The sequence below is a fragment of the Poecile atricapillus genome, chromosome 21 (assembly GCF_030490865.1).
Source record: "Poecile atricapillus isolate bPoeAtr1 chromosome 21, bPoeAtr1.hap1, whole genome shotgun sequence".
Classification (NCBI taxonomy): Eukaryota; Metazoa; Chordata; class Aves; order Passeriformes; family Paridae; genus Poecile; species Poecile atricapillus.
Genome location: NC_081269.1, coordinates 6,161,413 through 6,185,714, shown reverse-complemented (window position 1 = coordinate 6,185,714; position 24,302 = coordinate 6,161,413). Strand labels below are relative to the sequence as shown.

Here is a 24,302-nt window from a genome sequence, read left to right as displayed (position 1 = left end):
AGCAAATAAAACGCACCTGAGCTGAGCCACATTCACGTCTGGAGAGAAATGCTTCTCCACTCTCACTGTGGCTTTTCCAATATTGAATTTTGGGATGTTGAATCCCTTTGGCTGATTTCCGTGCCCTCCCCACTTGGCAGACAACACAAATCTGGGGAATGTCCTGCGGGATTGTTCCCTTTGCTATGACCCTGCAGCAGCACTGACATCTCTGCAGGCTGTTTGTCTGCATCTGGGCTTCTGTTTGTGAAGAAGAAATGTGTTTTCACTTGCATTTAGCTTTTGCATATCACTGTGTTAACCTTAGCAAGTCCAACTCAACGCGTTTTCCTGCTCTTGAGGAACTAAACCCGGCTTTCCACACGGAGCACTGGGAATGAAGGGGTCAGGATGGCCTCAGGCCACGCTTTTTAAGAGGTGAGTTAATCTAGAGATGTGAATTTCCTTACAAAGCTGCACCTCCAGGGGCAGAGTCACCCTCACTCCTTTCCTGGCCGATTCACCCAGCTGTGGGTCAGAGAGTTGGGGTTTGTGCCAGCAGCTGGTGCAGGCTCCAGCTCGTGCTCCAGCCCGACGCTGTTCCAGATGTTTTCCCAGTTGCACACGTGGTGGGCACATGGCTGGCGCTTCCCGTCTGCTGCAGAGCAGGTGTGTGACCCCAGGGGACACCTGAGCCCCGAGCCGGGCTGTCAGCACCGCGCGCCTCTCAAAGCCTTCGGAGTTTCCCTCAATTTGCAGGACAGCTGGAGCACTGCACTTCAGCAGCTGGGCTGTGTGTTTTGGGTGGTTTCACCTCCTAAAGCCAAGCCGGCAGGCGGAATTCGGGCAGAGTTTTGTCTGTAAAATATTCAAGAGTAATTTTCGGTTAACGAAGGGGGCGTGCGAGCTGTGCCGGGCTCCGGGCCGCCCACAGCTGCCTGCCACATCTGGCCAGACGCTGGCGCACCTGGGCTCCCCGCTCCAGACGCGCGCGCGGCGCCGCCGCCCAGATGTGCGCGCCAGATGTGCGGGGAGGGGCGGGGACACGCTCTTCATCCCGCCCCCTTCTGCCGTCAATCATCGGGTGCGACCCAATGATGGCCCGCGACACATCGAGGCCCGCGACCAATCAGGGCGTGGTTGTGATTTCCATGGCAGCCGCAGCCGCGCGGCTGAGGCGAGGCGGCAGCGGGGCCGCTCCCGGTGCCGCTCCCGTTCCTCGTCCCTCTCCCGGTGCCGCTCCCGCTCCTCGTCCCGCTCCTCGTCCCGCTCCCTGCCCACTGCGATGGTGCCCGAGCGGAGCCGCGGTGGCGGAGGGGCGGCCGTGCCGCTGCTGCGCGGCTCCAGCCCGGCGCGGGGGCGGCGGCAGCAGCAGCAGCAGCAGCGCAGGTGAGGGGCCGCGCCCGCCGCGCACCTGAGGCGGGCCCGGGGCGGGCCCTGCCGCTCCCCGTTCCCGCCGTGCCCCGCCCGGGCCCTGCCGTGCTCAGGGTGGGGGGCCCGCGGCCTGAGGCGGCGGCAGGAGCGGCTCGGTCCCCGCCGTGCCGGCCCCGCTGCCCGCGGGGGAGCCGGGCCGGGCCGGGCCGGGCGGTCCCGGAGCGCAGCCGGGGATGAGCGGAGGGGCGGGCGCGCTGCTCCCCGCGGCCGAGCCCAGCCGGGTCATTCCCAAAGTTTCCCTGCGGGCGGGGGAAGTCGCGGAAGGGGCTCCCGGCGCCCCGGGTGCCTTTGTTCGGTGTCGGGGAGGGCCGGGAGTGCCCGCGGTGGGGCAGGGGGGCACCGGGGATGGTGCTGGAGCGCTGGGTTTGTACCTGCGAACAGGTATGGAATGGCTCGGCTGGGAAGCGAGACTAACAATCATCTCCTTTCCCTTGACCAGGTTGTTCCGAGCCCCAGCAATTTTATAGCTTTACAGTTTTATAGTTTCACAATTTTATAGTTTTATAGCGGGAGAGCGAAACTGTCGCTTAGCTGAAAGTGGGTTTGCTGCCGCCGTTGTCATTTGCGTTTTTTTATTGTGAATGTGCCGTGCAAATTTTTGTGGATCTGGATGTTTTTGCTGTTATTAAGGAGTTTTATTCTCCGCAGTACCTCAGTGTATAACGGAGTGCTGAAATCCCTCTGAGGAGCACGCAGAGAAGTGCACAGAACAGGAGCTCATCTGCTCTCAGTGTAATTTTCCCCCTTTTTCCCTTTTTTCTTCTTCTCTGCATAACTTTAGAGAGCTCTGTGTGTCTTCAGTAAAATTTCTTTTGTTGAATTGTTCTCCAGCAGGAGCTGTGGAACTTAACAAATACTGTTTGTTCTTGCATAACCAGGACTGTGTTGGTAACTATTTTTTGACCATTCTCTATGCAAATCATGATAATTTGCTGTATATATTATAGATGTAAGTAGACCAGAATGGATGAAGATATTTCCTTCCATTTGAAGCAGAACTTCTTAATTATGTGGTTTTTAAAGTCATTTTAGCGGCCTTAAATGTTGAAAAACCCAAAAGTGTTGAATTTTGAGTGCTTGGGTAACAAGATGGAAATGCATAAGTATGAGCATTTTTTATTTATTTTTTTACTCTTTATAATGTGGTTGTAATAGAAATCATGAAATGATTGCATAGTTGTGTGTTGTATTCCCTGATAAGGAAACCTCAGATTCAGCAGTCTGTGCCAATGAAGGTTATTTTGGTGTTTCAAATTTTTTAGGGCTTTAGATTTTAAAAAAAACAGCCAAAAAATGTAGGTTTAAGGAATGCAGATGTGTAACCAACATTTCTGTAGCTCTTGCAGTGTGAGGTATAGGGGAGAGTTGTCCACACATCTGCGTTCCCTGGTATTAATCTTGTCCAACTTTGTTCTGTCATTCTAGGAGTTGGCTGTCTTTCATTCCAGATGTTTTCATGCCAGGGGATTTACTCCTTATTTATTTGTGGACTCCTTGTTTCTTTGTGGAGGTGAATAAAAATTACTCCTTCTATTTTATCATCCTTTTCTTTTTTACTCTAGGATTAATAGGAGGAGAAATGTGGGGCAAACAGCTGCAGGGTTTGAAGGCCATGAGGGCTTAAATAGCTAAAGATGGACTTGAAACTCAAGACTTCTGGATTTTTATTTTTAGCTTTGAATTTTTTGCTTGGGATTTTCCTTGTGCAGATTCTGGTCTGTGAAAATTGTGGTAACACAGATCCAGTTTTGGGGGAATCATTAAGGTGATTGTGCACAGGGATAAAAATGCTTCCTGAATACTCAAATTCTGTTGGGAACAGTCTACTAAATGAGGCTGTGATGGTTTGGGTGGCTCTGGCAGTGGTGGTGTGTGGATATTTCAGTGCTGTTCCCTGGTGTTGTGCTCTGCCATTATCACATGCAATCATCTGTGGTGAACACACACAAACAACCACAGTCAAACAGCTCCTTGAAGGAAAACTTTTATGGGATTCCTTCCTTAAACTTTCATTTAGGGATGCTGAAAGAGCTTAGGATAGAAGTTCCTCGAAGAAGTAGCTTTTCAGTTTCTAAATGTATACTGTTTTGGGGGTGATTCTTGGGAATTCCCACTATCTCCAGTACTTATTTTAAGAGAGAAAAAGTGAAAGGTGCAAAAAGAGGCAGGGAAGAAATAGAGTTGACAGTTACTTTTTAAAGTCTTAACAGCATTTTCATTTCTCCTTCTCAAGAGAGTGAAAATGGATAACAGCACTTTGGGATATTTTTCCATTCAATTTAGCCACTGTAAAATCAATTTCCTTTATAGTTTTGGGTGTAGTAGTCAGGCTGTGCATCAGAATCTCCTGTTTCTGCAGGGTGTATTTTGTAGTCCGCTCCATGAAGCCTTGGGAAGGGAGGGGGTGGTGTTGTCATAGCCCCAGAGAATCAGGGATTGAGTGGATCTCCTGAAGAGGAAAAGGAATCATAGGAACCTGGTAGGAAGACATGAGGGGAAAGACAGCTTTCCAATGCTATGAACTCTTCCTCTGCTTCTCTCTTGCTCCTACTTTTTGGCACAAAAAGCTCCTTTTTAAGTTCTCCAGAAGAGTTGAGCTCAAATTCTGGCTTTTTACATTTTGTCAGAGCTTTAGATTTAAACCAACCCGTCAGAAAAGCCTAAGTTCAAGGGAATGCAAACGTGTGAAAACATTTTTGTAGTTCCTGCAGTGGGAACTATAAGGAGAAGTTGTTCACTGCACTTGGAACAAAACAAATCCCATAAAATCTAAGCTGTGCTCTTCCTGGAAGGAGCTCTGATGGTCAGAGTCTGAGCCAGGAGTTCAGGCCATGGAAGCAGAGGGCAAGTTAATCGCTGAAAAATGCTTCATATATATTTGGGGTTGTGTTTTATTTTGGGATGGATGATGCCACTGTCACTGCCCTCTGAATTTAGCCCTGGAAAAGCTCTGGTTGAACAGGAGAAGGGAAGTGCTCCCTTTCCAGAGTGAAAGGCTGAGCTCTGGAGCTCCAGAGGATTCCTTTTTACTGCCTGGGAATGGAGCACCTTTTATTCCTCTGGCAGGGAATGTTTGAAACACCAACAAAACCCCAAACTGTTGTAGCATGAAATACAGAGGGATGACTTGCCTCTTGACTAAGCTAAAAATTTTCAACATTTTTTGGATGAACTTGAGGGAAAAGGTCTTGACCTGCTGCATGGAAGGGGAGGGCAGGAGAATGAAGTGTGTGCAGGAGAAGGAAACAAAGCAGTGCAGTCAGTTCTGCTGTGCTAACATCATCTGGGGCTGACTCATAGGCCTGACTTTTCTGGGCAGAAAATTCACTTACAGACAATTCTGTTTGGCTGCACTGTCTTGTGATGAAACTTGTAGATCCCAATTCTTTTTTTTGAGTACCACATAAATTTTTCTTGGAATTCTTTTTATCCTGGCACTTGAAACTTGCTGCCAAAGGCCTCTCTACCATTGCAGTTTTCTACAACCTCCTCAGCTCATGTTTTGTGTGAGGGGGTTGTGTTTGGGTGGTTGTGGAGGTTGTTTTGGGATATTTTTAATAAAAGCTGTCTGTACTTGTACAGTGAGTGGAACTTTGCTCTTCTCAGGTAAAAACCTCACAGCAGTTCAAAGCTCAGCTTCAATGCAGCCGAGGGCTTGCTGATTGCCCTGCTGTGATTTTGAAATGCTGTCAATTTAATTCCTGTTAACAGCAGAGCAATAATAACTTTTATAATCCTTCAGGCTGACAGATGTGCTCCAGAGCACTTACTCATGGGGAGGGGAAGGTGGGGTTTGTTTGCAGAAGGGCAGCAACTTCCATATGTCATCTTTATCCCAAGGAGCTTTCCTTGGAACTTCAGGCACAGAAAGGAGTTTGCTGGCTTGGAGAATAAATTAATTTTGTGAGAGAAGCTGTTTCTGACTGCTCCTCTCTGGCTTTCCTGGCACACAAAGCCCTGCTCATTATGACAGTGCATGTTCCAGGTATTGCTTCCAGGTAAAAAACCAGGACAGAAGCTTGTAGGACAGTGGAATCCTGATTCTTTATGGTTTTGCAGCCTTTGGCAACTTTGAACTTCCCAAAACAAGTTACTGCATCAAATGAAAGTGTTTGTGGGTGATTGATGCGGGGTTTTTGTCACAGGGGTGGGATTTTGGTGGTGTAGGTGAGTCAATACTCACAGAAATTTAGGAAACCTCCTCACAGTCTGCAGCATGAATTGGAATTCACAGCTGGAACTGTGCCCAGAGGGAGTCATCACTTTCTTTACCCAACCTGTGAATTAAAGATTTCAGCCTTCAATCACCAGCTTTCCTCCAGTACTGAGAGTATTACAATTCTTCAGCTTTGTTGTTAAAGCTGGGTTTATTTTTGGGTTTTTTTTTGTTGAAGTGATATTCTAATATAAATCTTAAATTTGATCTTGATATGCTTTTCTCCAGCAATCACCTACCTAACATTTGCATTTGGGGAATGTTGGTGTATCTTCAAGGAGTAGGTTTTAGTTAGGAGGATGAGGGTTTTTGTGGAGGATTTTTATTTTTTTTTTCTTCCTGAGGAAATTAGCTTTGTGGAATTTACTCAAACTGAGTAATGGTAGGGATTGTAGGAAGTGTAAATATTTGTAGGGCTTATGTGCACTTTGCTGAAATACTGTTTCGCTTGTGTTAACTCTTCTCTCCAGTGGATACTGTATCTAAAGAATTTTAAAAGATTCTGTATTATTTGTTAGTTTTAAGCAGAACAATTTCCCCTTCCCTAATTCAAACTAGGTCTGCATGATGAATCTTTCAGAAGAGAAACTTTGATTTTTGGTGCTATGGAAATATGAACTGTATGATTTATTTTCCTTTCTTTTTGAGCACTGTTCACATGACCTCCACTTAAATTTCTGGGAATTTGAGGGGTTTTCTTTTTAATGTTCAGATATTTGAGGTCCAGTTAAAGCAAGGAGAGTTACATGAGTAGAATGAAACTTGTCACAGAGGATGAATTGTTCCTGTGAGTGGTGTGTTGGCCACTTCACAGGAAAAGAAGGGAATTAATCTTTGAGTAATATTTGAGTTTAATTTTGGTAACAGAGACTAAAAGCTAAACTTTGAGTAGAATATTGTGACAGCTGTTGATTGGAATAAGCTTTGCTAATGTGAAGGGCAAAACCTTCTCTTGGATGCCCTGCCAGAAAAAACCACTGCTGTGACAGATTCCTGCAGGAGGAATTCCCTTCTTTCCCCCACTTCTATGTGGGAATTCTGTCCTCTGGCTGCACGTTCCCATAAAACAGGCACAGAGCTGGAGAGCCTCGCTCAAATCAGGAATTTCTGAGTTAACAACTGGATTTTAGGAGGAAAAGGTTAAGTGGATAATGCTTTGGGGAGAAACAGGGAGCAGGCAGAAGGATCTTGTCCGCTCAGGGATGTGTCCTGCAGTTGCTGATAGAGATGGAAAAGCCTGGAGGAAGCCAATAATTTAAAATGTTGGCGGTACCTCCATGCTTGGAGCTCCTCCCAATTAAAATCATCTGTGATTCCAAGCGCTCAGTGAACTATTCCAGCCCTGAACAGCCAGCTCTTCCTTAAAAATTCTACTAGAGTACTAATTTCATTGGAATTACGGGAAGAAGAGTCAGTTTTCAGTCCACCTGATCTGAAAACTCAAAGCAGGTGAACTACAGAATGCACGCAAATAATTGTGTCTACATTAACTGTTAGAAGTGGGAAAAATAAAGCTATGGGTGGAGTCATCCAGCAGCAGAGTAAAGATTTATCTAAGCCAGTGTTTGATATAATGCTCTCATATTTGCTATAAAACATAGCATGTTCTTAGTCCTTCCTGGAAATGGAATTCAACAGACAGGCTTTGAAACGGTTTTCTACTAAAAGTTTTGTTCAGACTCTTATGCATGTCTAAAATTCATCTAATTTTTTTTTCTTCTCATCTGCAGAAATTAAAATTACTTTTGAATAATGCAATTTTATGAAGCTGAACTGAAAAAGAAATAATGAGAAAGCTTGCTTTTATTTTGAGTGTTTTGGGATTTCAGACTTAATCTTGTCTCACCTCTTGAAAAAGTAATAAAAAAATTCTAATTTTTAAATTTTTTTTTTTTTTTCCACTTGCCAGACCTTAGTTTATTTGGGATTAGGATTCCCATGGCACGTGAACTAGAAGATAATTTGGAGTAGGAGGTGTCTTCACGCTGCCCAAGATGGTCGGGAAGCTGAAGCAGAACCTGCTGCTGGCGTGCCTGGTGATCAGCTCGGTGACCGTGTTCTACCTGGGCCAGCACGCCATGGAGTGCCACCACCGCATGGAGCAGCGCGGGCAGCCCCCGCGGGGGGACGGTGCCAGGGCCACGCTGGGGACAGCCCCCAGTGCCAGCACCAACAGAACCCTGCCCTACAGCAAGGACATGCCCCTGATCTTCATCGGGGGAGTGCCCCGCAGCGGCACCACGCTGATGCGCGCCATGCTGGACGCGCACCCCGATATCCGCTGCGGGGAGGAGACCAGGGTGATCCCCAGGATCCTGGCTGTGAAGCAGATGTGGGCCAGGTCCAGCAAGGAGAAAATCCGCCTGGATGAGGCTGGGGTCACGGATGAGGTGCTGGATTCAGCCATGCAGGCGTTTTTGTTGGAGATCATCGTCAAACACGGCGAGCCCGCTCCCTATTTGTGTAACAAGGATCCCTTTGCTTTAAAATCCCTAACTTATCTCGCCAGAATTTTCCCCAATGCCAAATTCCTGCTGATGGTCCGGGATGGCCGTGCATCTGTGCATTCCATGATCTCCAGGAAAGTCACAATAGCTGGCTTTGACCTGAACAGCTACAGGGACTGCCTGACCAAGTGGAACCGGGCCATAGAAACCATGTACAACCAGTGCATGGAGGTGGGCTTTGGCAGGTGCATGCTGGTGCACTACGAACAGCTGGTGCTGCACCCTGAGAGGTGGATGAGGACTCTCCTCAAGTTCCTGCACATCCCATGGAACCAGGCAGTGCTGCACCATGAGGAGATGATTGGAAAAGCTGGAGGGGTTTCTCTTTCCAAGTGAGTATGAGCCTGCTTCCTTCACCTTGTGCTGTTCTAAAATAGTACATTTTGTATGTAAAAATCATAGTTTGGTTTTAGTTTCTCCCTTGGGCAGCTGATTTATGATGCACCTTGAAAAGAAGTCATTGCTAATTAACACTTTGCAGTCTCATATTGGTTATGTGTGTAATGTGAGAAAACTTTTAATGGTCAAGGCTAACTTGAATGTGTATATCTGATGTCAGCTTTGCTTTTCTCTGTGCCCCAAAATAAACCTGAGATGTTTTATCTAGACTGGTGTTACCCATCCTAGCCAGATCACCCATTTGATTTCAGCAACAATATTGTTGTCAGTGCAAGAATGGCCTTGGAGGTGAGTTTGCCAAGAACATCCTCTTCCAGGAAACTGGAGAAACTTCTCCAAGAGAATAGAAAGCAGAGTTGGCAGCTTTTCTCCTGGCATGTGCTCCCAAAAGGACAAGCATTTTGATGAAAATTAACCTTGTTGTAAGCAAATCTTTCACTATTCTGTTGGGCCATCTGTGCACCTGATTCAGCTTCTTTCAGAATCCAAAATTCAACGCTGCTTAGAAAAACTAGATGGGTGCTATTAAAAGAAAATCTGATTTATTCTCTACTTAAACTACTCTGGTTTCTTTGCCACTGTTCACAGCGGAACAACTGAAATACAGAAGCTGTTTCATCTTTACTTTGAGAGAGAAAAATGTCAATTTTTGACACTCCTACTTTTGAATCCACCAGATTAATTTTTAAAATACTGAATAGGAAGCCCTATTCCAGCAGCAAGGCCTGCCCAGTTAAATTACTCAGCTCCTGGATTTGAAATATTCAGCACTTGCCAAGTGCTTCTGAGTGAGAGGCACCTTGCACAGAAAGCACACACAGACTGTTACGGAGTAATTCTGTTAAACTCCAGTTTTGAGAAAGAAAAATGGGGAGATTCCCTTTATTTAATGCCTAGGAACACATCTGTGGGTTTTCTAATATATTGTAAAGGCATTTGATTTAAAGCAAATACAAAATTATTATCAGTGATTACAAAGAGAACTTAAAACTCAGGTAACAATTAGATATTTACAGTGTGGAAGTTTCACATCACCATTGCCACTGAGGAAACAGCCTCCACTGTGTTCCCAGGGTTTATCAGGAAGGGATCTCATCCCTTTTTTTGGCACTGTTGTTTGATAGCAGATTGAAAATGTGGAAATGTTAACCTGAAGCAGGGCACTGTGATACCTCCCTGGAAGCTGATCCACATGGGAACTTTTCCCTTATTCCTGGGGTTTGTTGCTGCTTCAGCAACACCTGAGTGGAGGTTACTTATTTTTACTGAGATAAATGGGTGGTTGCCAAGCTTTAAGAGTCTTGTAAAAAATAACTGTGTATAATCCCATTTCTAGTAAAATATTACTGCCTTACAGCTTCCAGATTTGTGTTTTTAAAAATTAATGAACCTTTATACTGTGAAACTCAATAACCTTACTGAATTCTTGCTAATATTTCTTATTAAATCTGGTGGAATGAGGTGTGAGGAGTTGAGAATATTTGTTTCTAAAAATGAAGAAAATGGATTGTTCAAAGTCAAATGTGGCCTCATGTTTATTTTTTCAGTAAAACCTTCACATTTAAGACAAGCAAGTGTGGCCATGTTCTGGTGATCCTCAATTCAGTGTGATCCCAGAGTTCTTTATGTGCTTTTATTATCTCCCAGGAGATGATCTGGGGAAGCAATTTCTGATTTCAGGAGACTCTAGCAATGGTGGGAAAAAACTGAGAAATGGGTGTTATGTCTGGGGTGGGTTTATCTAATCTAATACCCTTGCAGCAGGTGGTGAAATTTGGTTTTCAGTTGCAGGATTTGATAATGATTTCAGTGACTCAGGCTTTCAGGGGCTGCAGAAAACCCAGTGAATATCAAAATCTTAAATGCCTGTGTTGTGTGTTTATGGGATTCCAGTTGAAATTGTGCAGGGAGAGCTTGAGATTTCCCAGTCTGATGCCCTTGTTGCAGTTAAAACCTGCTGGGTTTGGCATCCCCAGCTGTGATATTGTGTAAAAACATCTGGAAACAAGCAGAGCCCCCTCCTTTAATCATTTTTCACTCACCTGAAACACCTCCAGATCTTGCAGACAGGCTCAGCACCCACTTCAGATTTATGGTGCTGGCTCAGGTCCAGCCTAGGATGCCTGGAGGTGTTTTAATTGTTGGAGGTATTTTTTGAAAAGAAATCTGACAAGTTTTTATCATCTTGAGATACTTAAAAACATTTTGAGAAAGAGATCACAGTGTCACTAAAAGATCTTTATAACGATGCTTTACCCACTAATAAGTGTTTAGAATTGATTTCTCTCCCCTTATTTTGATTTTCATCCAGGAACACTGCAAGGGCTGGAGGGATGTGCAGTCTAGGATTTGTAGGAGTGTGAATTTTCTGTGGTTTGAGGTCCCTGCCAACGTGGCTGTTGAAGGAATGCATTATGGACTCCATGCTCTAACCAGGATTGTTAATTGAGCTCTGGCCTTTGCCTAAGTGAAAGCAGCTGTGCTGACATGTAAAGAAATGTCAACTCCTCTAGAGCAATTTTTATTAGGTTTATTATGGAAATAGCTGTCTAGGCAGAATTACTTCAGAATTTACTATATTTAGTACATAGCTCTCCTTTGATTCTGGTACAGATACAGACTTATTTGGGGTTAGTCCTGTCTGCTTCTTCTCCTCTCAAATCTCAAACTCTTCCCATACCTGGAATCACTGCCATATAATCAATTTTCCCAAGAACTGGTGTTTCCTTGTTTTTCTGTTTGGATTTTACATTTTTATTTCCTCTTGCCTCCAGTCTGTCTTCCCTCACAGTCCCCATAAATTCTTTATCTGAGGAATCTTTCCCATAAATTGTTTTATTTTCCTTCCCACCTTAACTAAAAGTACAGAGAAGGATTTAACCAGACCAAATGTGGAGCACTGGATTTTTTATCAGTGCTTGGAAGCAGCTAAGTGTAGTCCCTGCTATCAGACACCAGGAAATGTTTCATGCTGAGGGTATTGTTAGCAAAGACTATAATGACAGGAACAAAACACACATTTAAAATTTGACATCAGGATGGGAAATCCGTATGTGACAAATTTAGGCTCAAATCTATCTCTAATACCCATTTTTGGGGGGTCCAGCAAGCTCTTAGCCAGGCTCATTACCTGGTTCTCCCAGTATCATCCTGATTTTAAGTGCTCAAATCAATTTGCAGTTGTGGTGAAGAGGTTTTAGGCTTGGTTGGCTCTGTCTGAGGACCATAAATCTTACTTTTTTTCGAACATCTCGTGATAATTTTTTCCTGAGCGTCCCAGTCCACCTCTGGACTCCTGTTGTGGTGCTTTGGCTTCTGCCTTGCTGCTTTGAACTTCTGAATCTCAATTTTTAGCAGCTCTTTTCTTGCTAATTTAATGTGGAGTCAGATGTTCATCTTGTAATTAGAAAGATCACCAAAAAACCCACTTTTAAAACTTTTAAATTTTCCATCCACACTTGTGAGCTCAGTGCAACAACAAGAAGGTTGAAATTCAGTCACAACTCCCTGGTCCCAAAATCCCCTTCTGAGATCCTGCCTTTGGTTTGAGTCTCTGGTAATGAAGAGGACAAAGCTGAAAATTCTGGGGTTGTTTTAGAGGTTTTATTTTGTCAGATCCTTTCCAGCTTTCATAAAACACCAATTTGAAGGCCCTGCTTGCCAAGACAGTTTCCTTATGACCATTTCCCTGTCTGGTTAGTTCTTTGTTGACTGTATTTCAATTATTTCACCTTACTGACCTTCCAGCCTTGGATGACTGTTTTCCTTCCTCTGGTCTGGGAGGACTTTAGTTCTGATGAGGAATAAAAAAGAGGAGCAAGGTGAACTCTGGTGACTGGTGTGTTCTCAGCATCAGGTGTGAGGCAGACAGAAATATTCCTTTTATATGTCCAATAACGTCCAAACTCTTTCTGGGGTCAGAAAAGAAGTTTTAAATTATTTAGAGTAAAAACTCAGAGAGTTTTCAATTATTCAGCCTGAATTCTGTTCCAAAAATAAACACAGTAAAGTAAAGAAGTTATGTGTCGTACAGTTGTAAAGACAGAACAAAGCAGTGCCAGATTCCTTCCCTGGAAAAAGAAAACACAACAAAAACACTCCACAAAAGTAGAGCAAAAATTAAAATTACATTAGGACTGTTGCTTAAATGAACAAGAAATCAACTGTTTTCTAAATATGACACTGATGGTGCACTTGCCTTTAAGATCTGTGTGAAGGCCAAATAGTCAAAGGAATGGTTATGAAAAATATTTCTGTAGTTTGTAGCTTTCTGTCATCTCAGGTCTCTCTTTTATTAAACAAGTTTAAAAAAAGGTGAACCACAGAATGGTTGTGAGAAGAAATAGCACATGGATTAGAATTTAGAATACAACTTTTAATACATCCTAGACAATTAAACAGCAAATGTGGGGAAACAGATTTATATGTACATGTGGGTTTACTTTTCACTTAACAGCTCTTGGGCTTTCTCTGCTGCTTTTATGGAATAAAGGAGTTGTTTCAGGATGTGAGAGCCTAAACCAGGCAGCATCTGCAAATATTGTGCAAATTATTCTCATTAAAACTTCACTTCCCATCAGCTCTGTAGAAAACATGAAATTATGAGAGGGAAAGAAGAACGGGAGAAAAAAAAAACAGAAAATAAGCTTAAGGTCTTAGTGCTATTGAAGAATAATTGGTTGGAGTGGAAACTATAAATTGTTTTTTTCTTCTTCCCCAGGGTTGAAAGATCCACTGACCAAGTGATCAAGCCAGTGAATGTGGAAGCTCTGTCCAAGTGGGTTGGGAAGATCCCAGCTGATGTCCTGCAGGACATGCCAGTGATTGCCCCCATGCTGGCCAAACTGGGCTATGACCCCTATGCCAACCCCCCCAATTATGGGAAGCCAGATCAGAAAGTGGTGGAAAACACAAGGAGGGTAAGGTTTTTGTGTGTTTAATTATTGACTGAATGGATATGAGCTCTAGAGCAGGAGTCTTGTGTTTGGTCTGGGGATTTGAAGTCTGTTTCTGATACTTTTTGTTACTTCACAATGTGTTTTCTTTGGGGGAAAATGAAAGAATTCTTTGCTTGGTGTGTGGAGCTGAACCTCTTGAGAGCTGCCCAGAAAGTTGGGGAACTGGTTAACAGTGGAAAAAGCTTTCCTGTCAGGATTTCAAACTTGATGGACGAGCTCAGCTTTTTATACATGAGGGTTGGCAGAAGCTCTGTCACAAAATTATATCCCAAATACTTGGTAGAGTTTGAAAAATGACCCATAGAAAGTAGCCCACGATGATCAGAATGTCTGATTTTTAAATTCTTTGTAGAACAGCTCAAAGATGGAGAAAGGTCTGGTGCTGATTAACCTAAATTTAAGGATTCGAGTCTGAATTTAATGTTGTTGGAATTTGAGTAGTTGGGCTATAGAGCTGTTTATCCCTGGAGGTATCTATTGAAAAACTCATTACCATTGTTGGAAATAGAATTAATAACTCTGCTTCTGTTCCTTTTGGGCATGTATAGTTTATTAAAAGAAGGTGACTTTTGCTGCTGCAGCAGAGTAATCAGGGGGGGAAAAAAAATTGAATTAAACAATTTATAAGGACTGTCTTCCACCAGCCTTCTGAGCCTGAAAAAACTGCTTGGAATAATGATGGGATAGATAGGAATGAAAAAGGAATTGGGGTTTGTGAAGTCTCTAAACATTTTTGCATTATTTCTTTTCTAAAAAGTTTTCATTAATCATTAATAAGTGTAATAAAGGCTGGCAGCTTGATTGTTTTAATTAATAGCTGACAGCTCTGCATGGAAAAAGTAACCTTCCCTTTTTGGTTATAATTTATAAGTTCCCTTTTAAAGGTTCACAATCAAATGAACTTTTCTGCACCCAGTTAAAAAAAGTGTTCAATATTAGAAGTTGCAAATTGTATTGGTTGTATCTCACTGATAAAACTGACACAAGTTTTTACAGCCTGCTGACCTTTCTGAGGCCCCCACCTGTGTGGGGCAAGCTCAGGCCAAGCTGTAAAAACTGTCTGGATTTCTGTCACTTCTTGAAATGGATTTGATTTCAAAACACAAGAGAGGAATTCAGGTAATAAACAAAGCCAGGAGCATCTCTCTAAAGAAATGAAAACCTAATTCAAAGGCTGAGGGTTTACTGAGGCTTTTTCCAAGTTTGCTTTGAAGGATAATTTGTTTGTTTACCAATGCTAAGAGCAGCTGTTAAAAACTGAAGCTGATCTAAATATTGCAGACATATGGAACACTCAGTAATATTTTGGCTGCTATTTTAATTTAATAGCTTTACTTACAGCCCTAGACAGCATTTTAATTTGTTGTTTATTGTACTACCCAGTATATATTTTTCTAGTCACTTGTTCTTTGCCAAAATTCCATTTGCATGCGTGGTTTGTACAGATAAAATGAGAGAGGTGCTCTGAATGAATGCTAAAAACAAGAGAGTTCAAGATGGTTCATCTTCAAAACTTAGAATATTCTTTAAAAATAGACCAACATAAAGATTTCAAACTGTTTCAGACTCTGGTGTGTAAGTTTGGCCCATCAGGAATGGCTCTTGTGCAGTTTCCTTTCTCCTCCAGGAACTTGTGCCAATTTATTCCTTGCTGCTGTAGCCTGGAGAATAAAGCATTTATTTAATTGGATAAAATAAATAAATCTGGGTTTTCCAGCCTTTTGGAGCTGGCACTTGGCAAGTTAAGATCCTGTGTATTCTGAGATGGTGAATTTGTAAATCACTGTAGCACTTTTGCTTTCTTTAAATTTCTTCACCTGGGATAGCCTTTCACAGAGTTTTGTACTGGATATCTGGAATATGGATCAAGCTGTTCAAAGAAAATGTTTCCAGAATTGTTCTTCAGTGCATAGTAAGAATATCTGGATCTTGTTTGTAGCTATTTATTGGCTCATTTTGTGTTTGGAAGCAGCTCTCTTATATTTATATTTATGTTTGTGGTCTCCAAGACTTTAAAGTGAACACAGAACTTCAATTGTATTCATTGAAAACAGATAAAGTTCAGACTTCTAAAGCTGAGCAAAATCTGTCCCTTCTTGGAAAAGACCACAAATTGCACTTAACAGTGAAAATAATGCTCAGCAATATAAAGCTGCTGCTCTTAATCATGAAAGTGAGAACCAGCAGTGTAAAAATTTCTAAAAAAGGGGCTGGTACTGGAGAAAAATGGAAAGAAATGGTTGCTGTGGTGCAAAATATTAGTTTTCCTAAGCTTTCTGAACACTCAAGTTCTGTTCTTTATTCCTCATTTCTCCTTTTCTGTCCCCTGCTGGTGAGTTCCATATGAACAGCTCAAACATCTTTTTTTTATTCAGTCTGGAGACAAAATGATTATTTTCTCCAGCTAAAGGACAGTGCTTAAATTAGAAATGCTATCTCTTTGTAGGTAATGCAAAGGAAGCAATGGTCTCTGCTAAATTTGGATTTTTCACTTGCCTGTAACCTGTGTAGGACACCAAAATGCTGAGGTTTGGTTTCTGTGCTCCTGCAGCACAGCACAAAAATAACAAGAAGCAACCTGGGTTTGTACTTTGACCCCTCTGCTTTTATTCAAGGAACTAGCAGAGCATGAAGGGAACTCCATCTCTTGTTGTGTTGCTCTCCCAGTGCTGCATTAGGAAATAAAACATCTCTGATGAGATCTGCACTGGGCAAGCCACGAGTTCAGATTTTTCTGGTGTTTTCACTAACAAAGCCATTAACTTTTTGTTTGTCTGTTTTCTGTTAAGACTGACAATATTATCTTTTCTGACAGTTTCTCGTGTCTCAGTAAAGGAATGCAGAGCAGAGAGAGCAAGGTCTGGCCAGGGTTGTGCTGCTCAGCAGATCTCTGCATGTGACCTCTCCAAGGAGGGTGATTTTCACTGAACATGTGGTTTTCTTGTAATTCTGTTGTTGATCTATTAATTTATCACTGCAAGGGTTCCTTCCTTTTGATACATAATTACTTGTTGTTCCCCCCTAGAGTTTTAACAATTCTACATCCTGAGCAGAAAGGAAATCAACATCCTGAAGTAAAAGAAGTTTTCATCTGCAAATTATGTAGAAAATGCAAATAATTAAGCTGTGTGTGAGCTTGTAGCCCAATCTCCACGGGGTGAAATACATTCACTCCTCATTAGAACAGTGTGTGATATGTCCTTATCAGTACTGTGAGGTTGTGTCAAAGTGAGTTTCAGCAGTTTGCCAGAACCCAGCAGAAGAGGAGAGAGAGCAGCTCCCAGCTGCAGAGCTCTGCCTCCTGCCCACGAGAAGCTGCACTGTTGTGTTATGGTTGGCACAGTGGTTTCCTCTCCCATCTGTAATGAATTACATCAGATTTTCTTTGGCACGTCCTTCCCACTAAATAAATTTGTATTCTTGGAATACACACTTCAGTAAGTTCTTTTAACTTCTTCATGGAGTTGTGCTCCCTGTCATGGAGAGATCCAGAGGTGGAAGTTACAGAATTCCAGAGAAAGAGCTGTGGCTTTCACCAGGACTGTTCTAACACAGTGATTCTTCTCCTGACAGCCCAAAGCTGTTCTCCAGCTCTGGTTTATGTACAGCTGATGGTGTTTTATGTTCAGCTGATGGCAACATCTAGAGATAAAAACAGAGTTTACTCACTCCGGTCTCATTCCTGGTTTAAATTGTGAGGAACCATCTCCTGTTCAGAGTCGAAACATCCATGACAACCAGGATTTCAAGAGTTTGTCTTTGAGATTTTAAGGGCAGGAGCAATCTCTGATAAAGGTAAAAAGTATATTTACCCTAAGGGATGAGGAAAATTGTGCTGACAAAGGTGTTTGAATGCCCAGCTGCTCAGGGCCCTGCATCTTCATTTTCACTGATGAACCTGGTCATAAAGGAATTTGTCTTTGTGGGCTTTTTCTCTGATATTTAAAACAAAAATCTGGGGGTTATTCCATCTTTTTCTGTGACCAAAACAGCACAGACTTTCTCAGTGTCCTCTAAATTTGTTGAATATTCCATTTAAGGCAGTGTTTCTTCCAACATGTGGATTCCCACATAGTTTTTCTCCAGAGGTGCTGCTATCTAATTTTTACAAGAAAAACAAAACCCCAAACCCTTTAACTCTGCATAAATATGATTAATAATACATAAAGAGAGTTATTACCAACCAAAATGCAAACTGAGGTGTGGTTGCAAGCTGCCTTTTGGCAGACATTGCTGGGCCTGTGTAAGATCCTGCTCGCTGTGCTGTCCCTCCTGGGTAAACATTTACATCCCACATGGCCCTGCCTTGGCAGGTCCAGCAGAGGTGAAGAATTGTGTAAACCTTTAAAGCAGCCTTAAAAGTTCAGGAAAATCTGAAAGATTTAGGGTACCTCCATGTGCTGTGGTGTGGTTCTAGAAAGGAGCTCAGCTCTGCTTTTGCCAGTGATCTTGATTATTTTTTTCCCTCTACAATTAAACATCAACAGCTGTATACTCTCCAACATGTTTTAAAGTTTACCAAGCCCAAGCACACTTGGTTGCAGAGTGACTTTTACACAAAAAATCCCATTATTTTTGTGTGCTGAAACTGACCAAGTATAATGGGACTCTTTTCAAAGCAGACTGGAAAGTGGGTGAAAAGAAATGCTTTAATCTTCTATAAAAAAGAATTATAGGTTACACTTCTGTTCTGAAGTTCTCCCTGTGTGTTTAGAGGGGTTTTCTCAGGCAACTGGATGTGAAATTTGTTTTCTGATCTCTTTTTGAGTATAATATCCGTTCTGTTTGGCTATAAGAATGTGTTTTGGTTTTTTAATAGAGCAGCTTGAATACTGCCAACACTGAACAACAAACTGACACAGACTTCAGATCCCCCTCTTCTGGAATTCCATTTGGACTTGCAAAATAATTCCCTTAGAAATGGTAAACACCATTTCTTCTCAATTTTACTGAATTCTTGCTTAGACTGGAAATAATTCCAGTATCCTGCTTCAGCCTCACTAATGCCACTGTGAGTGATGTGTTTTACACTTACAAATTGGTCAGAAAAGGATTGGGAATCTGAAGCCTCTTTAATTTCTTTGGCTGTGGATGGAGTCATTGTTTTTAGAATTTCTGGATTGCTGTTGATCCCTGGGTTTTGATTCAAAAGGGACCATTTATGTTTTTGGAATTACTTTAAACCAGTTTTTATGCAGTCTCCTCCTGACAAAACCAGCCCTTAGGTAATGTCACTTCTGAACCAAAATTTGTGTGCTAAACCTAATCTTTGGCCTGCCACTGCTTAGATTTGCCTTGGTAAATTGTGCTGTGTAAATGCTGATAGTTTCATGTGAATATAATATGAAATACCTTCAAAACATTTGCTTTCCAGTGACATTATTCTTTTCAACATTGCTGATCTTGACTATCTGTTGTTAGATGTTTATTAGGGGTAATGGCTGTTCCTGCAAAGGTGAAGTTTTTAGAGCAGACAAAAATCTAGATGTGTAATATAAAAATTAGACTGAATTGTAATTCCAGGGGAAGGAAAGGAGGAGGATTCTGGAGAGAGCCTTGGGTTTGGTCCTTCTGGTTCTGAATCAGTCACAAAGTGCTGCCACCATCAGGATTAATAGTTTTTAAGGATTCCCAGAAAAGGTGAAGGTTCCTGTCTGTTCCTTCCAACATCAGCACCACCTATCAAAAAATCCTGTTTTCTCTTGTGACCCTTGCTGAGGTTATTCTGTAACATTTTTGCTGTGACAATGTTGTTTTGTAACTTTCATTCCTGTTCTCCAGGACACAGCCTGCATTTTAATGGTTTGGATAAAAGCAGAAAGTGAGAACTCCTCTCCTTGATTTATAAATATTTATAGTGGAGCAAGGCTCCAATAGCCACACACCGCATTTCTGCCCAGGGTGACTTTCCTTAATGCTCCTTTGGGAATGCCAGTGGCTCCTGGCTGAATACAGATGAGAGCTGTTCCTATTTTATCTAAACCATGGAATATCAGAGTGCCACAACGTGTGTGTGCAGTAATTCCTGCTCTCAGTGAAGCCTGGTGGTTTGGATCCCAGGGATGGATTGGGATGGGAATCCAATCCCGAGTCCATCCTGTGAGTCACAGGATCTGCTGGGCAGGAAATTCAGAGCTGACTCAGCTGCAGTCCCAGGTCACTGCAGAATACTGACAAGCTGGGCATGGCTTTGTGTTCTGGTCATCTGCACATAGGAGAGCAGAGAAAATTGTAACAAACATGCCCTGACTTCCTGGAGCTCCTTCCTTTGACGCAAAGCAGGGAGTGCAGCTCAGAGCGAGGCTTCAGAGGAGCCCCAGTTCCATTTCATGGCTTTAGGGAAATTTTCCAAATAGATTTATGCCCTTTTTTATTTTGAAATGATTACACAAGACCACAGTCGTGACATTGGGATGATCAGTCTTTATGCTTCACTAGACAGGATGGTAAAACTCTTCAAGTATACTTCAGTTTTGGAAAAGTAAAAAGAACAGATTACATTTTTTTATCCTTTGGAATGTTTATTCTCAGAAGCAAAGAGCTTTTAAAAATTATCCTCTAGAGAGAAGACAATATGTTGCCAAAATATTTAATGTTCTAACATTAGTGGATGCTAACAACACAAAAAAGCCTTATTTTCTTTTTTTTCCTTTCCCTTAACAAGCTCTTCAGCATTTTAAACAATAGTGAATGAGAGCTTTAAGTAGTATAATTTTTTGTTTGTTTTCCCAGGTCTATAAAGGTGAATTTCAGCTTCCTGACTTCCTCAAAGAAGTGCCACAGGTACAGTATTGAATTAATTTCCTTGTTGTGGGTGTAGCAGCAAATTATATCAAGCAGCCTTTATAAACCACTTCTTCATGAGCTTGATTTTCTGATTGATGGCAAGATTTGCAGATTATCCATGAGATGGAATCTTGAACTCGGCATCCCAAACCTCTCCTGAATCCATGTGTAACTCCAGAGTTGAGTGGTGTTTGTCAACCTGAGCTACCTGAATATTGCTGTGAAATGGAAGAAAAAATTGAACCTCTTTTCTAGACCAAACTGCAAAGTTTGTTACTTGTAGAGGAGCTTTATCTTTTGTTATATTGGTTTAAAGCAAGTCTAGTCCAGAGGGCAGAGTTTATAAGTACTGAGAGATTTTAAAAATAAATAGAGATATTATCAAAGTCAACAAACCCAGCCATGGATAGGGGTGGTGTTGATTTAACAGTCAAGTGTGCTATGGAACTTAAGGTTTTACTGAAAATTCACAATTTGGTACCCCCCAAATGCTGTCCATTGTCATCAGCTCCCTAAAGGACCTGCAAATAAAAAACCAGAAGAAAAACCCTTATTGTGAAACCCTCAATGTGAAGCTCTCAAACTGTAGGATTTTGTGGATATCACAGAATTGTAAAATCCCAGAATGGTTTGGGTAGAAGGGACCTAAAAAACCATTTTTTTTCCAACCCCTTGCCATGGGCAGGGACACCTTCCACTATCCCAGGTCGCTCCAAGCCCTGTCCAGCCTGGCCTTGGACACTGCCAGGGATGGGACAGGTTAAAAATACCAGGAATCTACCACAGACAAAGCATTTTGACTTCTCTGTTTGTTCAAATAAAAATGATTTGATTAAAAAGGAAAACTGATTTCTTTTGTTCCAGCCAAAGAAGACAGTAGAAATGAAGTCTCGTGGCAAGATAAAATGAACGTGGATCAGTGAAGTGGCATAGCTGTAGTGTGTGTTTCATGTTTTCAGAAAATAACCCTGCTGTGGCCACCAAATCTTTCTGAGCAGCCTTTGTGTGATCTCTAACGTGGGCTTGGCTTTTTCCTGGCTGTTTGCCTGCTTGGATCACTCAGTGCTCCTGCTTTGCTCAGCTCTGGAGAACCATCCCAGCCCTGTTGCTGCCAGCATTTTGTCCCTGTCACTGAGTGTCTGCTCCATGTGTGCTGCTGAATTCACAGGAGCCTGCTGGGGTCACTCCTGGGGTTTCCATGTGGGATTGCTGGTGGGATTGCAGGATTAGCACAGATAAAGCTTCAGGAATAGGGTGTGCCTTAACAGGAGGGGAAATATTGCTGAGAGGATTTATGGAAAATGAAGGGAGATCCTTCAGAATTGAGCACACCGTGTTTAGATGGTGTGCTAGCAAAAAAATAATCCATGATTTTGAATAAATCCTGGGTTAAATCCTTTAAATCCTTGTTTGCATACAGTATCAGTTAAATTATGCTGTTTGTGATTTTCAGTTATCCCAAAAGAACTTGGGCCACTGTTACTGATAAATTCCTTCTTCATAGGATAGGGAGGTTCCTGCTAAATTCCAGGAGGTGGATTTATACAATTAACTTGGTTTAAGTACAGTATTTGCCAAAATCTGAGCAGATTTACCCATACCAAAGAAAGATAATCTAAAAGACAAAAATAAGCACTGTGGAAGAGTAAAAGAATATTCCTTAAACCTTGACCAAAAATCTTGACCAAATTGATGCTGATTTTGTTCTCATTTAGTGTTAACATAATGTAACTAAACAGCTCAAAGGTTTGGAGAACAGACATTGGTATTGATATTTTTGTCCTCTAATGTAAAATAGCTAATGTAATTATTTTTTTGACAGACTGAACCTATGGAATAGAGGATAAAACAGACATTTCTTGCACAGAAGGTAATACAAGAGCATTGCAGCTCTGCTCATTTGTTTCTCTTAATTTGATTTTCGTTTATCTTCTATAACTCCATGGGTAAGATAAATATAAAGATACGTTTTTTAAAGGAAACTGCTAAAGATGAGCTGGTTTGTAATATTTGATTTAACATCTCATAGCCAGTTTTTTCAAAAAGCTGCATTTTAGTCACTGAATAAACACTGACAAAATTTTGCAGGGAGCTGAGTAAATTCCACACCAGTTAAGGAATGAGAGATGCAACATCTCCTGTGTTAATCCAGGATTTTTACTTGTCAGCCCTGCTATCAGATGTTCTGGCCTGACAACAAAAGATGGCAAAATTTAAATCCAGTTTAAAAATAGCCCAAAGCAATGTGCCCTACAAATATCCCCAAAATAGATCCTTATGTGGTCATAAATATAAACACCCTAAATATAGCCAAAACCACTGTTCTGTATAGAAATAATGGATCTAAAAGCTTCCCAGAGATGAATTACAGGCCTTCACTGTGAAATCAATAGAGAAACCATCCTCTTTTCACACAGTCAATGTTAAAATGACTAAAGCATCAACCTCATTTTGCCACTTAGCTCTGAAAAATGGATTTCAACCTGCAATATTTCTGTCTAAAGCTGCTGCCCAGTTTCTGAGAAACCAAACTGGGAATTTCCTAGCAGTAACTTCCCACTGGGTCACAAAGGTTTGGGTTGTAAAGTTGAAAATCAATATATTTTTTTTGCACCATGCTCCAAGCAGTCTCTCTAATGATAAAGGATGGACAAAGCAACCACATTCCTTACAGACACGGGATTTGTCTTGGCAGTGACTTTCCACCTGCTGAAACAACAGTGGCTACTCTTAATTCTGCATTATTTGTAATTCCAAAATGCTGTCCAGGATAAAAAGCTGAATATTACCAGGAAAGCTCCAACATAACTTTATTTCTTTTCACTTAGGAGATCAACTGCTGCCTTTTCCATGGGAATGATCCCTCAGGCCTGGCCCCTGGGATCAGAGGTGTGCTGCTCATGGCCTGCTCTCTTCAGAATGTTCTCTCCTGTTTCTTTCATCCTGTTTTTGTTCTGTATTTTGCTGTTGTGAGCGCATGTAAACCTTATAAAAAAACAACAAAAAAAAAAATCACTGATGTTAATGTAGAACTGCATTACATTCGCACAACTATTTTTTTAAGGTTTTAAAAAATGCAAAAGCAATGCCTGTCTCTGAAATTGCTCTTCTGTTTTAATTACAGGGCTCCATCTTCAAAGATTTTTTTTTGTTTCTTGTAGCAGTTTGGTTTTAAATGTATGAAGCTTTCAAGAGTGCTCTGTGCTTGTCCTGAAAGATTTTTGGTGGAACAGTTTGTTTAATTCATATGTGGAAAATGTTAATTATCTTTTATTTAAAAAAAAAAAAAAAGTTGATAAATTACATGTACAATTGCAATTCAATGATCTTTTGTATTTTATTTTTCAAAATAAATGCTTTAAATGTGACTTGTTTTTTTATTTATTAATTAATGGTTTTGCTTCCAACTCAAGATTTAAATAATTCGAGATATTGATGTGAGGGAAGGTACGATCTCATGTCCTGGGTTTGGATCTTATTTTAAGGTTTGCAATTTAATGCTTTTTGTTTGCTTTTAATATCTGGGTGATGAAACAATAGTAAATTGGAGTGTCCCACTGAGAGGTGTAACGTGAGATTTGTTCACTGCAGGAAGAGGCAGGTAATTTTTAGACTCTTGAATTTGTTCCTCAGAAACAATTTTGTTCAGAGATGTTCTGCTAGGGGAATCTGCTGCTGTGAGTTGTATCCTAAAGTTTCGATCTTTAGGATACAGTGTGGAACACGATTATTTCCATTGGGTAATTTTGGGATGGTTGTTATGTCTCGATTTCTGCTCCGCTCGGTGGTTCAAGGTGGTGAAGGTGGTTTCAACCTTCCCCACTGGTTTTCAGAGGAGTTCTTGCCAAAATATTTGCATTTACTCGGATTCTGGATCTGACGGAGTTTTTGCTTTTCCTCCGTTTCTCCGTTCGGGATGTTTATAAAGCCCGGTGCCCTCAGGGCTCTGTGTGCCTTGCCTGAGGAGGATTTCCCCGCTCCCTCCCACAGGCGGTCCCGGCGCCTCCCCTGCTGCCGGCTGAG

The 24,302-nt window shown here is 41.8% G+C and overlaps 1 protein-coding gene across 7 annotated transcripts; it reads left to right on the top strand.

Moving 5' to 3' along the window:
- The first annotated feature begins 1,132 nt into the window (after nucleotides 1–1,132).
- TPST1 (tyrosylprotein sulfotransferase 1) lies at nucleotides 1,133–23,646 on the top strand. 7 transcript variants are annotated; one of them, XM_058854617.1, is made up of 9 exons: nucleotides 1,456–1,794; nucleotides 2,062–2,145; nucleotides 2,839–2,923; nucleotides 7,539–8,468; nucleotides 13,256–13,454; nucleotides 20,226–20,276; nucleotides 21,144–21,219; nucleotides 22,102–22,149; nucleotides 23,108–23,646. In XM_058854617.1, exons 4-7 carry the CDS (start codon nucleotides 7,624–7,626, stop codon nucleotides 21,186–21,188), a joined length of 1,140 nt encoding a protein of 379 aa, XP_058710600.1. In that variant the 5' UTR covers nucleotides 1,456–1,794; nucleotides 2,062–2,145; nucleotides 2,839–2,923; nucleotides 7,539–7,623; the 3' UTR covers nucleotides 21,189–21,219; nucleotides 22,102–22,149; nucleotides 23,108–23,646. The 7 variants fall into 7 exon arrangements, with proteins under 7 accessions (XP_058710598.1, XP_058710602.1, XP_058710597.1 ...); XM_058854615.1 differs by lacking the exons at nucleotides 1,456–1,794; nucleotides 2,062–2,145 and adding an exon at nucleotides 1,133–1,368; XM_058854616.1 differs by lacking the exon at nucleotides 2,062–2,145.
- The last annotated feature ends 656 nt before the right edge of the window (nucleotides 23,647–24,302 follow it).

What these genes read in the sequence shown, in the direction of transcription:
- TPST1 (XM_058854619.1), top strand. Translation starts at nt 7,624, where the DNA reads ATGGTCGGGAAGCTGAAGCAGAACCTGCTGCTGGCGTGCCTGGTGATC. An exon ending in GGAGGGGTTTCTCTTTCCAA is followed by an intron (nt 8,469 to 13,255) that starts GTGAGTATGAGC and finishes CTTCTTCCCCAG; the next exon opens with GGTTGAAAGATCCACTGACC. An exon ending in TCCTCAAAGAAGTGCCACAG is followed by an intron (nt 20,277 to 21,143) that starts GTACAGTATTGA and finishes CTTTTGTTCCAG; the next exon opens with CCAAAGAAGACAGTAGAAAT.